The 16,328-nt window shown below is 41.5% G+C and overlaps 1 protein-coding gene across 1 annotated transcript in view; it reads left to right on the forward strand.

The window, feature by feature from the left end:
- Positions 1 to 16,328, forward strand: part of PTPRR (protein tyrosine phosphatase receptor type R) — a 153,410-nt gene that overhangs the window by 103,043 nt on the left and 34,039 nt on the right. Inside the window, exon 7 of the mRNA XM_082308958.1 lies at positions 15,053 to 15,239. Within this exon, the coding sequence (XP_082165084.1) occupies positions 15,053 to 15,239 (187 nt within the window). The remainder of the gene's footprint in view (positions 1 to 15,052; positions 15,240 to 16,328) is intronic.

The following is a 16,328-nucleotide window of genomic DNA, read 5'->3' on the forward strand; positions in this document are numbered from 1 at the left end:
TCAGGCACCAGCCTAACAAAGACCCTTTAAAAACCATATTTTAACTATTTGACTCCTGGCTGGTGGAGAAGGTCTTTTGGTTGTGGTTAGAGCTCTAAATAAATAGATGCAAATAACTATGTACCATCGCCTGAACTTACACCCACAGTCCCTTCCCCTGTGTCTCTAGCACCTCTTGCAAATTACTTCAGATTAGCGTGGGTAGACGGTACGTTTCCGCTCCTAGCTCCATCTCTGCTTTAAATTGTCCCACATCCCTTTTTTTTCCTCTTGCAAAGAACTAAAAGCTCTTCAGAGCACGTGACATTCATTTCTGGGAGTGGATAATTCAGGCAAATTAAGCCCACCCTTGTTTGGAGAAATTCTTCTGGTGCGGCTTCGTAGTCCTCTTCTCTCATGCTCAGTTTAGCATGCAGCCCATACCTACCCTTGGTTATGCCTTTACCGTCTTGTGAGGTTCAGTCAGGAATTTTGTAATAATTTTATTGTATTCCCAGGTCTCTTATCTGGCATTTATTCTTGTTACTCCAGTTGCTACTGGTTTTAGCTTGTACACAGGAAACCGTGGTGCCAATCGGTGTCGTTCCCAAGGTGACAGGAAACCCTGTTTGGTCGGATGTTGATTGTGCTTGTCTTTACTGCTCCACCCATCGCATTTTCTTCCTTTTTGGCTTAAGTTAAGACAAATTAATCAGTGGCCGCCATCTGGTAGACAGTTTTGGTGGTTTTGCAGTGATTCGTCCAGCTGATCTTTTGAAAAGTAACACACGGCACAAGAAACCGAGGGGGAATATCCATGTTAATATTGAAATGATTCTCAGGCCTAAGATCAGAGAAGCCATTGTTGCCCCGGGCACATGAGTAATTTGAGTCGTGTGAGTAATCCCCTTGTCTTGTCCAGCAGCGGGTTTGGGTTTTTAAGCGCCGTTTGGTCAGAGGGTTAAACTCCGACGCAGCTTTCCAGTGACTGATTTCCTCAGCTCCTCTCTGCCTCCGCTTCACTTCTGTGGTCGACCATCCCAGGCAGGGTTCCTGTGACTGCTTCACCAGCTGTCCTAATGGGCAGGCAGAGGGGGACATCTGGGAAAGTGAGGAGATGCACATTAGCTGAACTGGAATTCTCCGAGAAGCTCGGCTCAGCCCCTTAGCAGGATGTGTCCATCTGTGACATTTACAACCAAATATATCGCCTTTTCACATCGGCAGGCTGGAAATGCCGTGCTATGGGACAAAGAGAGGGAGAAGAGAACCAGTTTCATTGTGAGACTGGGTTATAAGCAGGATGAGGTACATTGCATCTCATGAGTCCTTGACGAGAACCCACAGGTACTGATTTCCATAAAATAAACAACTGATGTAGAAGGGAGCATCCCTATCAGATAGACAGGGGTTTGTAATTTACAAGAAAGGTTGACTTTTCACATTTGGGGGCTTTATAGAAGTCTCTTTGAATGCTCCTATTAATGTCTGAAAAAGGCCATTGCCTCAAATTAAAACCGAAATATTCACCTTCCCTCTTATTTTAGAACATATTTCTCACTGATCATGCCATTCCTTCTGGAAAACTGTTCTGCAGGGCAGCCTAAAGCTGGATTTACCTCAGTTCCCCTTAACTTAAAATGTTAAGAACAGACACAGAACACAGTTAAAGAGAGAAAAGAAAAACATCAAAGCACCTCCAAAACTGCAATATAAAATATCCAAGTATATCTTTGAATTGCAGGAAGCCATGTACTGGACAGTACTTACTAAGCATCCAGCTTATATTGTAGCCATCAGTTAATATTCCAGGCCATGAATCTCTTCTTTGAATGCAACCATAATTCATTTTATTTCTGTGCATTGTCAGGAGAACACTTACAAATTATGACAGTTGACTAATTATACTGCTTCTTTTCAGAAAAAAGCAGTTCTGGAAATTCAGCAGAGATCTCTTACACAGTCAGAGTTAGTATGTACAGAAAGCTTAACAATGCTAACTAGCAGAAATATCCCTTGTTTGCAAATACACCTTTCCTCAAAGAATACTGCATGTAAATCTGTGGGTCAGACTATTTCTCAGCTCTTAGGGGAAATTCTCTTTAGCATTTTTATTAATATAGTACCTGAGAGCCTCGGTCACAGATCAGGATCCCTCTGTGCAAGGCTCCGTATACACACAAAAATGAAACGATCCTCTATCCAAAAAACTTACAATCTAAACATCAGACAAGGTAGTAGATTCATGCAGACAATCAGGCAAGCCTCAGGAAACAGAAAAGCAATAGCATCGTGGCAGAGATGAGGACGCCCAGAGTATGCTATGAGAATGGCTCAGCCCAAGAAATACTGCCCAGAGGCAGCAGCTGATTTCAGACAACACTGACATTTCAGCCAGGTTCTTGCTAGAGTTGTTTGTCTGCTTTGATACGATCACACCCAAGCTGATGCATCAGTTTGGTTTGACTTTGAACCTTCGCTGAGTATGAACAACATGTTTCAGGAGCAGCTTTTATTATTTTCATGTAAGGCAAGTGAGACGTTAATTGGTTAAGTGACTGATCCAAGATGATCTTGCAAATCAGTGCCCTCTCTTCATAAAACACCTGGACTCTTGAACTCTTTGTTCAGTTCTCTAACCGGTGGAGTCTGTAAGAAGCTACGACAGTGATATTTCTTTCTGGGACAGGGACTTCCCTTATGTTCCCTATCAAAGAATATACTTTTGATGCTTAACAAACTGTGTGTATCATTGTTATTAATTTATGGTAACTATAATTATCCCTGTTATGTTAGTACTGTGATTTGATAACAGGAGCAAAACAGAACAGAGCGACTTCAAATAACTGCTCAAATATGCGATAGGCATCAGAAGGGGAAGTACTGTATATAATTCCCACACAGAAAAATGTCGTTAAGTACAATGTTTCTCTAGGGAACTCAGTCCCGATGCTTCGGGATGACCAATAGCAGCTCCCTGGAAAGCCGTGCTGCCAGCGAGAGACGGGGCCGGTGCGGGGCAGGAGGCAGCGGAGCCTGCCCCTCCGCCAGGGCTGGCGCTTCCGCTTCCCACTGTCCCCCTGGCAGCTGCATCTCCTGTCTTGGAGATGTCTCAAATCCTTCCTGAGTTGTAGCAAATGCCACCGGAGGACTGCTGCATAGTCCAGAGGCCGTCAGTTCCTTTCCCTGGATTTGATAGTGGACGTAACAGTGTAGCCTGACAACAAATGAAGGAAAGCAATCAGAACAGTAGGAAAGTACAAAACAGCTAATAAATCCAATTTGCATGGTCTTGTTTCAGTTTAGACTCTATTTAGCTTGTTTTCCTCAGTGGATTTATAGAGGTATCTGGGAAGAGAATTTGGCCCACAGAGCACAATACTGAATAGGTTTGCAAAAGAAGAAGGCATTGTGAAAAGCAGAAAGCTGGTATTGTAATTAATCCCAAAGGTAATCCTCTAGCTACAGAGAATGCATTTGCAATTTACTGATAAGATTAGAATAAAATAAATGTTTTCTGCTGCATCCCAAGGTTTTCCCCAAATGTAGATGGCCTAAATACCCCTCTAGTCCCCATGTCTAGTGTTCACTAATGCCTGTCTCCCAGCTATGGAGCTCATCATTTTCCTGGGACAGTGCAAAGGTCGTAAGGTGGGCTAAGCAAGCTGTCTGAAGGAAAAATCACAGAAGAGAAGACACCGACACAAAGATGTGGAAGCAACCTTTGGTCCAAGATGTTTCTAAACGACAGATTGTCAGAAGCTGGATGCTTACTAAAAATAAGTAACAGCGTTAATTAAGTAATCAGTAATTCCTGCTTGCTTTGTTCTTGCATTCTTTCCCTAAACCTCCTCTTGCTGGCCATTGTTGAAAACAGGATACTGGTCAACCTTTGGTCTTACATAGTACACCAAATTTAAATTCATATTTCTACATCGCTCCCTTCAATGTATCTTAATCTAACCCGTATTACATCATTAGCTGTATGGAGCCCTGTCTGTTGAGAGCGTTTGTACTGACGTAGATGAGGCAGAGGTCAGGTTGGGAGGGAGTTTGGTTTGTCTTTCAGATATGACTTCTCCTCCTTTCTCATTATTTCATAATGCAGTGTGCATTTAGAGGAACGTTGCTTTTCTCGCATTTCCCTCCTCTATTCAAATTCCTACAAGTGAATTTAAATCAAGTGATTTAAGTTTCTTAATGCCATGAATCCTTTGCTAATGGAGAACTATGAATCTGAAGCAATTATAATTATTTCGCTCTGACATTTCCAGTCTGTACTGACTCATTGATGGTGTGTATGAGGAATAGTAGATCCAGAAAGCCTTTGCTCTGGCCCGTGCCTTCATCTCTGGGCACAGGTACAGGTGTGTTTCCCTTCTCTACAGCCCAGCCTATGTACTCCCCTACAGAAACATCTCTGATGAAGGCAGGCAGTGGCCAGGGCCGTGGCCTTCAAGGGATCTGCAGAGCTCTGTAGAAGGGGGCTCCAGGTCACTTACCTATCTGTCCCTCATCAGCTGCTCAGCCCTAAATGGGACTGCACAGCTTGGCAATACCTCTTTCAAAGGTCTATCTAATCTCTGAAGTGCAAGACAAAGTACACCTTGGTATGCAGACATTTACAGCTGTCTTTTAAAAGCATTCAAGCATTGCTCCATTTCAAATTGCAAGCCGAAGGTGATTTCCTAAACTTCATTTTCAAACGGAATCCAGGCTCTTTGCACATTAATCTACTTGTTTGAGCAAGCCTTCCCATAGAAAGCAAGGCTGGAAAGCCAGACTACTAAAGCGAATCAAGAAGAAAAAGCTGCGAAGAGAGGAAGGTTTATATACCTAGCTTAGGTGTCAGCTCTGGAAACTTCAGAAGCAGCTAAATGGCAGACCTAAGTGCACGTGTGTGGTTCCTGCCTCTAAGGGCCTAAATCCCATCAGCTCATAGTATAACTTAAGCACGTAAGTCACTCTGGAAATGGGACTGTGCCTTCCAAAGTGTGTGAGCTAGAAGGGTTTTTGGTCTGTACAGGCAGCCTTAGACGCTTTGTCCGCTGTCTGGCTGAGCGGAGCAGTTTCGCCCGCTCCCTTTAGAAATGTCCATAGATGGCGCAGCTCTGTTGAGCAATGGTGTGGGCCTGGAGGTTTTACATTCTTCAGGAACTGCTGCTGTTCAGTAATTTCTTCAAAGTGCACTAACAATTAATTTGTCTGCTTAGAAATCTTCTGTGTGACACTTGCAGTAGTTTAAAGATAATGAAGACCAAGTCAAATAAACAAGGAATGTGCTTTTTTATTATCTTAAGGTTGACAGGGTGTAGTAAACGCCTCTTTTCCCAGATGTTCCTTCCTGTCTTTCCCAAACGGCAAACTCACCAGGAAAGAACTCATTGTACTGATTAGTCTTCAAGTCACAATAAAAAATAATTTTCTCTTACTGATACTGTCTGAAGATACTGCCCATTTACATTAAGAATACCCCTACCCATGTCTTTTTCCAAGTCAGCTGGTTTCGGTTAAAGCCTCAAAAGAGTATTGAAGGACATTAATGTGTGAATAGATTATATATTTGCTTGTTTGGATTTCAGGGTTATAGTTTATATTCCTTAGATGAGCAGCAGGTACAGGATGGAGGTAGAGTTTATGCTTAAGGGATTAATTCGTATGGAATACATGAAGCTAAATGGACTTATTGATAAGGCTTCTGTTATGAAAAAAAAAAAACCAAAACCCACAAACTTTTTTTTCATCTAAAAGCTGAAAAATCTAAGATCAGCCCATTTTTTATTTGTTTACCGTAGGGCTGACCAACTAAATAGCAACAAATCTCAGTTAAGCAGTCTTAAAAAAACCACTTCCTAGAAGCTATTGCTGTAGCGTTGCACCTCTCCATTCTCATTTATTAGATCAGTTCTCTTAGATAGGCTACGGTTCTCTGAATACTGCAGGCAAGCACCCTCTGGGCATGCTGTGGTGCTCAGCAAAGTGAGCCTTGCGTGCACTGGGAAAAGTAATCAGGCTTTGCAACTGGACAAGAGATCTAAATGGGAAATGATGGTGCCTGGCTACAGCTCCTCCACAGCATCATGGTAGTGCTTATGAACTGAAATCAGAGAGGGGCAACTCATACGAGCAAAAATATTTTGCAAATTGATTTTTATTTTCTAATTTTCAGCAAAAGATACAGCAGACAGAATATATGGGGTTTTTTAACAGTTCTTGTTGGCTTACCTTAAATAAATGCATTATCTGAGCTCATTAAGTTGTGCATTTGTTTAATCTGTGCAGCCCTAGCAGCTAATTATTATTCCTCTCCATTCTCTTTTCCCTTTCCCTATTCTTTTAATCCCTTTTGTTTATATTCATTGTAGCTTCGTTTAAATTAGCATGTGCATTAATCAGAGAGAGAACAGGTCATCCAGTATGTTTGTGCAGTGAGGCCTCCAGTATGAAATAGAGCAATGCTGCAATGCAAGCAGATAATAATAGCAATAAACAAGACTGCATTCAATTAAAGCTCTACCATCTAAAGCAAATTAACCATAAATTAGTAAACATTTATTCAGCTCTTTGAAAAAAACAGCTCAAATAAGCACAACAAACTAGCATCTTCATTTATTTTTACTTCTGCACATTTAACTCAGTTTTCACTCATGCTGAAAACACGTATATGTGAATATGAATCAGAAACAGAGCTTTATGTTACCATTCAAATTTTATTGGAGAGGGAAGTTTGCGTGACAAAATGCAATTTGATTGTAGAAATAATCTACAGGAAAAGATGGGAGGTTGTATAAGCTTTGCATTTTTGAACAGTCAGTTCCCGTAGCCGAGCGGCATTGCCTTATCGAGGGCAGAACAGGAGTGAATTGGCAGTACATTAGAAAGCGTGATTAAAAGAGGGAAAGTTGAAACTACTCTCATGTCAGCTGTTTTCCTCTACAGGATATTGAGCCATTCCTGTCCTAACCAGATACTGATTGCTTAAAACTTAGTCCAGAAGTACTTGTCAAAACCGTTTCCTCAGTTCATTTTGACATGCTGAGCTGTGAGTAGATCCTGAGAATTGTTTGCAATTTAGTGCTGGAGGTATTGGCCTGCTCTCACTCGTGGCTGTGGGAACAAGATCAGACCCTCTGGAGAGAAATGAAGTGCCTCCACTTTCCAGAAAAGCTATTTAAACTTTATAGCTGAGGCTGCTGATCAGTTTCTATGGTCTCGGAGAGGGTTGGAGGGTTCTGCTGCCAGGTGCTGCCAGGAGGTTTCTTGTAGCTAGGAAGCTGCAGAGGATTGAAAGTCTCATCTCGCAGCAGCCATATATCCCTCTTCTCCTTTCAGTAGGCACACGGCTTGCTGTCGTCACTTCCAGACCCCTTCCTCAGAGTGAGAGGCAGGAAGCGTCAGTTTTTCAAGTGACAAATAAGTGGGGAAAAATAATAGTGCAACACTGGAATACTATGAGGAGAGCCGTGTGATAGAGCAAACATGAGCAGAATAGCAGATGTTCTTTCCAAGAAGATGCATAGGGTTAGCATACTTCATCCTATTGCCTCCCTTATAGTCCTGAGCTTAAATTTTTTCCATCTATGGCTTTCTGGTGATAGGTATTAGCTTCAGTGTTATATCCAGATTACTCCCTCTGCACTGTAAATGACGTCCTATGGTTGGTGAGATTGGGCTGCCCACACAAATGGCTACAGGATTCGTCTTGGGTGCAGATGACTGTGAGGCAGAGTAGAAATATTATAAATATCAGTAATATTAACAATTGAATTGCTAAGCATGCTTGTGGAAACATCAGGCTAATATCTACCTATCTGTCCGGGATCTCCTCTCTGGAAGGGAAAAATCAGAGCCAGAGGAAGGTTACTCTGTGAAAGGAACAAGGCTTTGGAAATGAAGGCCAGGAGCCTACACAAAAAGAGAGGTCCACTGTTACTAGGCATGATAGGAGGTCAGTAGGTAACTCCTGGTGTTTTATGTAGCACTGATATGTCAGGGGATAGCAGGACAGGGGGGAAGATCAAGTTTTGACCACCTGCACACCAAAGTGCTGAAGGTGGAACTCTGGTCCTGCATTTTTTATTTTCATGCATAGTAAAGTTGCTGCAAAATGACCAAACATGAGCTGAGTGGAACAGGTCCTTCAAGGTATTGAGCTGTATCAATTTAGACTGGCCATAATGCATATTATCCTTTAATGCAAAGTAAATCAGTCATTTTATATTCATAGTTAAGGATTTTCTGTCAAAATCAGTTTGTATTCCTCTGCTGTTGTTTTTTTAAGTAAATGATTGACATAAATAATACTGAATCTTGAAATCAGTTGAAGAGTAATTTCCTTTAGAGAAGAGTACCTATGACAATTGATTGCAAAATGACTTAAGGTAACTTGAGAAATGACACAGATTTAGGGAACCTTGGGGTTTAGTCCCGCTTCCAACACTAATTCTTCTTTGGCCTTGTTAGTTGGTTGATCGCAGCTTCTCATTTTTGAGTACTTCAGTTTAGGTGTGATGTAGGTTTGGTTTGCTTAGAAGTGTTGATAACCCCAGGTCTGAGTGGGTTCATAAAAGCTGCAGCACTCGTTCAAGTGAAAACCAATGGCAAGCCAGAATTGTCAGCAAGCAAAGCAGAGATCATTTGGGAAACTGAGTTACCATCAGGGATCTGCCAAGCGTAGCACCTGTGTAGCAATGCTTTTACACTCCTAGGGCACCTAGGAGTGTAAAAATAAAAAGTATGTTATATGCAATAAGTACTATGTGCAAATATTTATTTATTAGGACGACATTCACATAGTTCCATAATGAATTATTTATTCATTATTTTCTCAAACTAGTACTGATGATATTGATTGACCTTTGTTGAAAGTAGGAGTAAATAAGAGGATAATTACACTAATGGGTATTGTATATTATCAGAACTTCTGGGGTTTTCTATCAGAATATTCTCTAACATGTGCTGCAGCACAACAGAAAACTGAACCTGATGAGCTCTGCATTTCCAAGAAAAGAATGTAAACCTAGGAAAAAATGAATCTTCTTTTTTCAAGTTTGGGCCGTCAATAATGGAGTTTTACCACATGCTTAGAAGACTTGTTTGAGATAGTATGCTGACGGTCAGAAAAAAACTGAGATTACCACATCCATTAATGTAACCATACTCTCATTCAGCCCTACTTTCCCAAGACATCCAGTAATATAAGCAGTACAAGGTGATGATACATATTTCAGGCTAGCATGTACAGAGCAAGAATCATATATAAGCATTTGTGAAAAATATAAACTGTTCTTATGCTGGTTAGAAGCAACTATTTAATAATACTGTGAATGTTACTTTAAAATTCATCAAATTATATTTTACTTCAAATGAGAGTCATCCCTTAGCCTTCTGAGGACTGACTGTAATGGATATTATAAATCTGGATTTGTGAAGAAATGTCTCAGTCATATATTAGAAGATCTGTGTTATTGTTTGCCCAAGGCTGAAAGAAAATGGCAGTATGTTCAGTCTTTTGCAAAGATTATTTTGACCCCTCTGTATCTCTGCTTTTTGACTTTTTCTTTTTTTCAACACTGATTTTTCTTGATGAAGTCAATGGGAGCTATGCAGTATCCTATTTTTATTTATTTTATATCAAAATACAGGATTAATAACAACAACAACATTATGTCCTTTTCTGATTTACAGTGCTTTTCACACCCCACCACAGCTTTAGGTATCACATTTGTTCATCTGCATGACCATGTTTTCTCTTAGCTACTCTGCTAAAAGCAGCAGGAAAGCTGAGACCTTTTTTTTTTTTTATTGTCCTTTTTTACAAATTTTTTTTTTCTTTTAATTACTCTACTGAAACATAAAACTAGATAAGCAGGTGAAGTCTGGCACCGGTAAGGTAGTAAGTGGTGGTAACCACGTGTCTAATTGTGCTCTCCCAGTGCAATTGCAGCAGTGCAAAACCCAGCTGAATGCATTTGCTGATGAGATGGACCAGCACGGGAAGAGAATCAGGACCCATGTCCAGACCTAGTCTGTGAGCGTTAGAGAAATAAAACACACAGGGGAATCGTGGTGTTTTTCCCATCATCCCTGCAGTAAAACCCAGGGAGAGCAGCCCTGCGGAGCGTCCCCTGGTACAAGCGGGATCTGAGGACCCAAAGCAAACTCCCTCCCCAGCAGCCGCAGCCAGCGCTGCTCTTCCCGCTAATTAATGGCTTCCTTCCACCTGCAGGGCTGACACAGCTCCCGCCTTGGCTGTGCAGAAGCTCGGCAGAGGGACGGAGGACCCAGGGCGCAGAAGGAAGCGCCTCCCGCCTCTGCAATGCCGGGGTCGGAGGGCAATGGCTCTTGGAGGGCAGCAGCCGTCACCACTGCTTCCAAAACCACTAGAGAGAATGAAAAGCCGAGGACCGGGAATCTGGGCGTTGCATTTTTCAGGAGTGCTGAATAAACATGGGAACGTGTATTTAAAGAAATTACCCAGCTTAAATAAACAACTGGGAAAACGTGTCGGGTAATTGGATTTTCATAATCACCAGCTATGGCTTAATTTTAGGGTCAGGGAAGACCTGGAAATGACCTTGCTAATGATTAATAGGCTTTAGTAACCTGGTGGCCCTCCGAGGTGGACAGGTGGAGCTTCCTTTCGAGAGTTTTCAAACAAACATTGCATTAATCTCTTCTTTTTTTTTTTTTTTTTAATCATAGTCTGTAATGAAATCTGCTTCTATAAATGTAGTATTAAAAATGCTCCAGTGGATTCTCATCAGTGGACTTGTTCCTATTACCCAATTGAAAAGAGGGCTGTGAGTATGTAGTAAGATCCCCTCTGGGATACTAGACAATACACAGACACAAGTGGTTTCCTGATTGCACTTATTCACGTACCCACTGATGAGGTGGCTGTCCCAGCTGGTTAAACTTCGGAAGAGTTAATCTCATGCTGATTTTAATGTAATGTTGTCACGAATGTTTACAATTCCTCAGATTCCTCACATGATGCTCATCCCCGTCAAGACACAACCTCGAGGGGATGCTGGGGGAAGTGTACCGTAACACAATCATCTTCTCTAATTTGGCCCAGATTATTAACAGGGGGAACATAAAGAATATAAAGTTATTTAAAAGGTAAAAAAAGGGTTGCAAATATTCACAAAAAAAGGGAAACCCCATGTGTATGGCTCCTTCACTCTAATTTGAAATGGAAAGATACCTGTATGTAGTCAGGAGATGAATATATATATATATATACACACAACATATCCCACATGTTTGGAGGGATCCAAGAAAATTAGTTGTCTGACTAGCAGTGTCACTGGTCCCACTGGTCTGATTGTGATTTCTTAATTCAAAACCTATTAGAGGCAAGGGATAGCTACCAAAAATGTCAGTTGGCTTTGGATTAGGTGCTACCTCCTCGTTGCTCTGTGGCCAGCCTTCTGCAGTACCTCCAGCAAGATGGGAAAAGGTGGGCTCACTACCTAACCTCTTTCCACCAGTAAAAGAGAAGAGAATTCTTCCTTTCTACTCTTGCCTACAGAAAGTGAAGGATTTAACTGTTGGAGGAACACAGAGAAACTGTTGGAGTCCAGAGAAGAATCTGAGACTATGAGCATCTTCTGTTAGGACATACAAGAGCATGATGGGTTCAGGCCCTCCCTGGTCTTTCAAGAGAAGGAAAAATGTCCTGTTCTCAGCCTGTTCCTCAGCATGGTCTTGCATGCAGTAAAGAAGTCTACGTGATTCATGTTAACCTTGGCAATAGTTAGTATTGCTAATGTAAACATTACTAAAAACTTTTTATTAAGTGAAGCATCCTACTTCAAAAGTGTTCTTCGAGATGCCCATTTTTATGGAAGAATTATCTTTAGAGCTATTATCTATTGTATATCCTCTTATGCACTTTCTAAAAAGGCCATTGTCCTTTAAGTAGTTTATTTTCTGCCCTATATTCAGTTTTTATTCAATGTGTAGCTTTTAATGTGTTAAATTGAAGCTAAAAACGATTTCTTCTTTCCAGGGTAAGTTATTTGATTCTCAACGCTGGTATTCGTCAACAATCCCCATAGATGGTAAAAGCTGTAAACTCAAAGTTATAATTAGATCAGGTATATTTTTTGTTGTTGTTAAAAAGGAAATAGCCTTTTTGCCAAGACTGTCAGTTATAACAATGTAAAAGCCAAAGAAAATATTAACATTTTCACTGTACTTTGTTACTGAACAATGCAAATACTTTTCCTCTATATTAGGAAATCTCAGTAGCCTCTCCCAGAAGTATGTCTGGGTCTAAATCGCTACCTATTTCTCAACCAAAGGTAGCCTAAACAGTTTTAGAGAGGTTCATTGCACACCTCTTCTGTGGATTTCTGGATTGCTTTCAAAAGATTGCATTTGCAATATACGCCCTCAGAGCCACCTGTTTGAGGGACTGCCTTTTTCCGTGGAATAAATTGCTAGTCGTGGTCAGAAGAGGTGCTTTTGCAGGAGGGTTTTTGTGAGAAAGAGGTCTAACAGGATGTTTTCCTTGAGAAGCGGCGTGGAGCTGGGGGACTGGCTTCCCCCGCAGGCAGGGGCAGTCCCCGGGGAGGTGGGATGGGTACGTGAGCCGGGACCCTCCCGCAAGGTCTGGCAGAGAGCGGCCACCGCAGCTGGCTCCCGGCGTGCCCACCTGGCACCAGGCTGTCACCGCTCCGAATTTGGGTGTGAGCACTGGTACCGCCGACGGGGGCTTTGGTACGATGCACGGTGTGTAGTGAGCCACAGAGCACTACTAGTAGTCTCTGCATATATCAGTTACTACTCATTTCTACTCGGGATGTTACTTCACGTCTGCCTACCTCCTAGCAAAATTAGCAGAATCATCCCCCACCTACTTCCCTCTGCCAACAGAACTTGTCCCCGTATACCCCCGGAGGCAGCCAGCTGCCTGCGGCCGCCTTGGCACATCTTGCCTCTCCCACCTCTGCTTCTGTCGCTGACTCACTGTTACCATCTGCGGGCCTGGGCAGCAAAGCTCTTGCTATCACCCACCCATCATCTAAGCTGAAATAGGCTTATGGACGCTATGGCACCATGCGAGATTCACCGATTCCACCAGGTGGTCTTGTCTCTTGGCCGTTGTTGCTTTGTGTTTTCCTAAGTGACAGGTGAGTGACTGATGTCATTTCTATTCGTGCAGACTGACATGATAGAAATGGTTTAATTTAAAATAAAATTACTGAAGGATCTGCTGACATGTACAAGAGGAAGGGAAGTGCATCAGAGTTGTGTCAGAACAAAAAACAAAGTGTTCATATGGTTACAAACAAAGAAGAAAGCAATAAACGCTAAGAGTACTTATTCTGGTGGCAGAAGAGTATCAGAAAACAGAACACCAACACGAAGTAAGGAGTCACAGTGTCTGAAAAGACAAGTAATTTGCTGAAATATGTGTGCAGACAAATACCTATGGGCCACCCCTAAATAACGAAAGGGCAGTGACAAGCAAGTATTAACACAAGCAACTTTTGCTGCAGACTAGAGGAAAGCATTCCCCCAATATTAATAGCACCTGCCTCGCAGATACTATCTGATGATGTCTGTGTGATATCTGTAATAATATGTGGTATTACTGCAAAAGGGACAGTTGTACCTTAACAACATCCCAGTGTCCAGAGCAGCGTGCAGTCACTCACCCAGTGGGAGTTCTCCTGCCGATAAGAAATGCACCCAACCGTGCAGAGCCCTAGCGGGAACACTGGAGTCACTGGATAATGGATTAACCAGTAAATGGTTTATCACTGACATATGTGATTTTAAAAATGGGCGATGTGTAGAGCTGTATTCCGATCGGGGAGGATGACTATTAGGAGCGACTTGAGACAGAGATCTTACATTGTGGTTGTATATATCCAAGCATGGTAGAGCAACTAAGAGCTTAAAGAACTCCCCTGTAAGCATACATTAACGGAGAGACGATAACGTGCAGAGGTAGGAATGAAACTTGCGTTGTCCTGTCTCTGTATGGGCATAGCTGCTTGGTAAATGTTAGAGACGTTTACACTGAGCTGGGCATCTGTAGCCCAGTTCAGACAGCTGAATCTTACAGTCTTACAGTACTGATTTCTGATTAGTAAACACAAAAACTTTGATTAATGCCTACAATTGTGTGTTTAGTCATCGCAATTCACAGAGCATGGATTTATTGCAATCAATATGTCTAAAGTTAAGGTTTGAGTAGATAACATTGGATCGATAGGTTGAAACTATGAAAAAAGACAGTTTTCTTAAGTGTTGTTTGGAGAAAGCAACAAAAAGGGTAGCGCTCCTACCAAGCACGCAGAAGTGTGCTTTATTTATATTTTCAGAGCTCAAAGGTGGTGTTGAATCCAGCTTTATTTTCCTGTAGAAATGTGAAATGTTGATGAATTTGATTGTCCTGCAAGAGATGTTTGGCATTTCTGAATAACCCCTCTAAGTCTGTGACTATTCCTCCTCCTGGGATGCACCTCATTTATTGTGGTTTATTGCGTCTCTCTTCCCTCCTACCTAACATGAGGCATTGTCCACTGTCTTGGTACGATGTTTGCACTGTCTTTCCACTTATTTCTGCTGATTTTATCACTGTTTCTCCTCCATGCTGTATATTTAATTTTAGTAGGTTCTTAAACATACAGCTGACATATGGTATATTTATTTCCAGGTTGTGTTATATATAATAGAGAAATATATCCCCTTTATTTCTGTGAAACATTTCTTCCTTACCAAGATACCACTTTCACATTTGACATCCATAAAGATTAAGTAGCATATAGGGAGCAGTTTCTACTTTTAAGAATAATCCAAATAGTTGCTCCCTAGCACACTGTTCTTGCAGCATCAGTTGTTAGATTCAAGAGGTAGGATGCTGTGTAAAATCTTGGTTTTCTGGACACCCAGTGCTTCCAGTGAAACCAGTCTTGCAGTCTTTGCACACCCAAATCTCCCAGTGACTACACAGAAAGTCAGGGTGCATAGGTAACTCAGGATCAGCTGCGTGAGTATGGGACTTGCACTAACACAGATCTGATACAGCTGTTTTAATTATTTTCTGACACAGACGAGGCTCCAATGTCTCACTGACTTTGGATATGAGCAGTTTGGGAAGTGTTGAACCTTTCGTCACTGTGCCGACCCCACGAGAAAAAGTAGCGATGGAATACCTACAGTCAGCCGGCCGCGTCCTGACACGGCAGCAGCTTCAAGACGCAGTTGCGTGTTCTCATTTACTTCAAACAGAATTCATGGTGAGTTTAAAAACGAGCTTTAAATGAGGATTTTTGACATAATTGGCACAACAGAAACGGTGGGGAAAAAATAATTGGGCAACACTTTAATGTCAAGGTACAAATCACTTCCGAAGGGCAGATTAGATAGTTTCAAGGTGGTGTTTTATGTTTCTGCGCTAAAGACAGATAAGTCAGTCAGTTATAGCCACAGATAATACAGATTCCTCTCAGTTTGCAGTCCCATTCATAGATGGGATAAATGTCGTATTAGAGCTACAGTACAAACAGCCAGGACTGTAACACTGTGACAGTTTCAGAGAGATCATAAAGGCTGTGATGACAGAAAACACAGTAATAATCGGAGATTCTGTTTATTCCCATGTAAACATTGTGTATGTTTGTAATTTGAAGACTAAATTTTTAGTCACTATAAATGACTTTTTTGGAGCAGACAGGGATACCCACAGTCAGTCAGTCCAAAATATCTCTAACAAGCACTCCATACAGGAAGCCTAATATACTCAAGACCAAAAAACCTGAAGTCTCCTACAAGTTTATTTAATATTAAAAAGGGTAAGAATCTAAAATGAAGACAGTGGCCAGGTAGAAACAAGTCAGAGCAGAAAAATTCAGTCAGGGAAAACACATTATTAAATACTACTTCGAGAAGACCCGGAAAAGACTGGTATTGCAAAACAGCCAGATGAAAGAGGTTATCAGAAGTAAGGAGACGCTCTTTACAAGAGAAATAGAACAAAGCATAAACTGAATCCAGTTGAATGTGAAAACTGAATAAGACAGGCCAAAAAAGGTTTTGAATTAAAAAAAATCATAACTTCATTTTTAAATAGATCAAAAGCACGAAGCTTACGGAACAATACAAGGATCAATAGAGGATCAAAAGGGTAGAAAAGGGTTTTGGAGAAGGTGAAGCAATAGGAGAGAAGTGACTGCATGATTTGCATCTATGTTGACCACAGAAGAACTTAGGGAATTTCCTACCTCTGCAGCAGGAGTAGATTCAAAGAGGTCACTGGAGGATCTGTCTGATATTGAAACGTCAGTGGAAGAGATTCTAGAACAAAGCAATAAAATGAATAAAAGCTA

This window comes from Platalea leucorodia (genome assembly GCF_965183815.1).
Source record: "Platalea leucorodia genome assembly, chromosome: 4".
Taxonomy (NCBI): Eukaryota; Metazoa; Chordata; class Aves; order Pelecaniformes; family Threskiornithidae; genus Platalea; species Platalea leucorodia.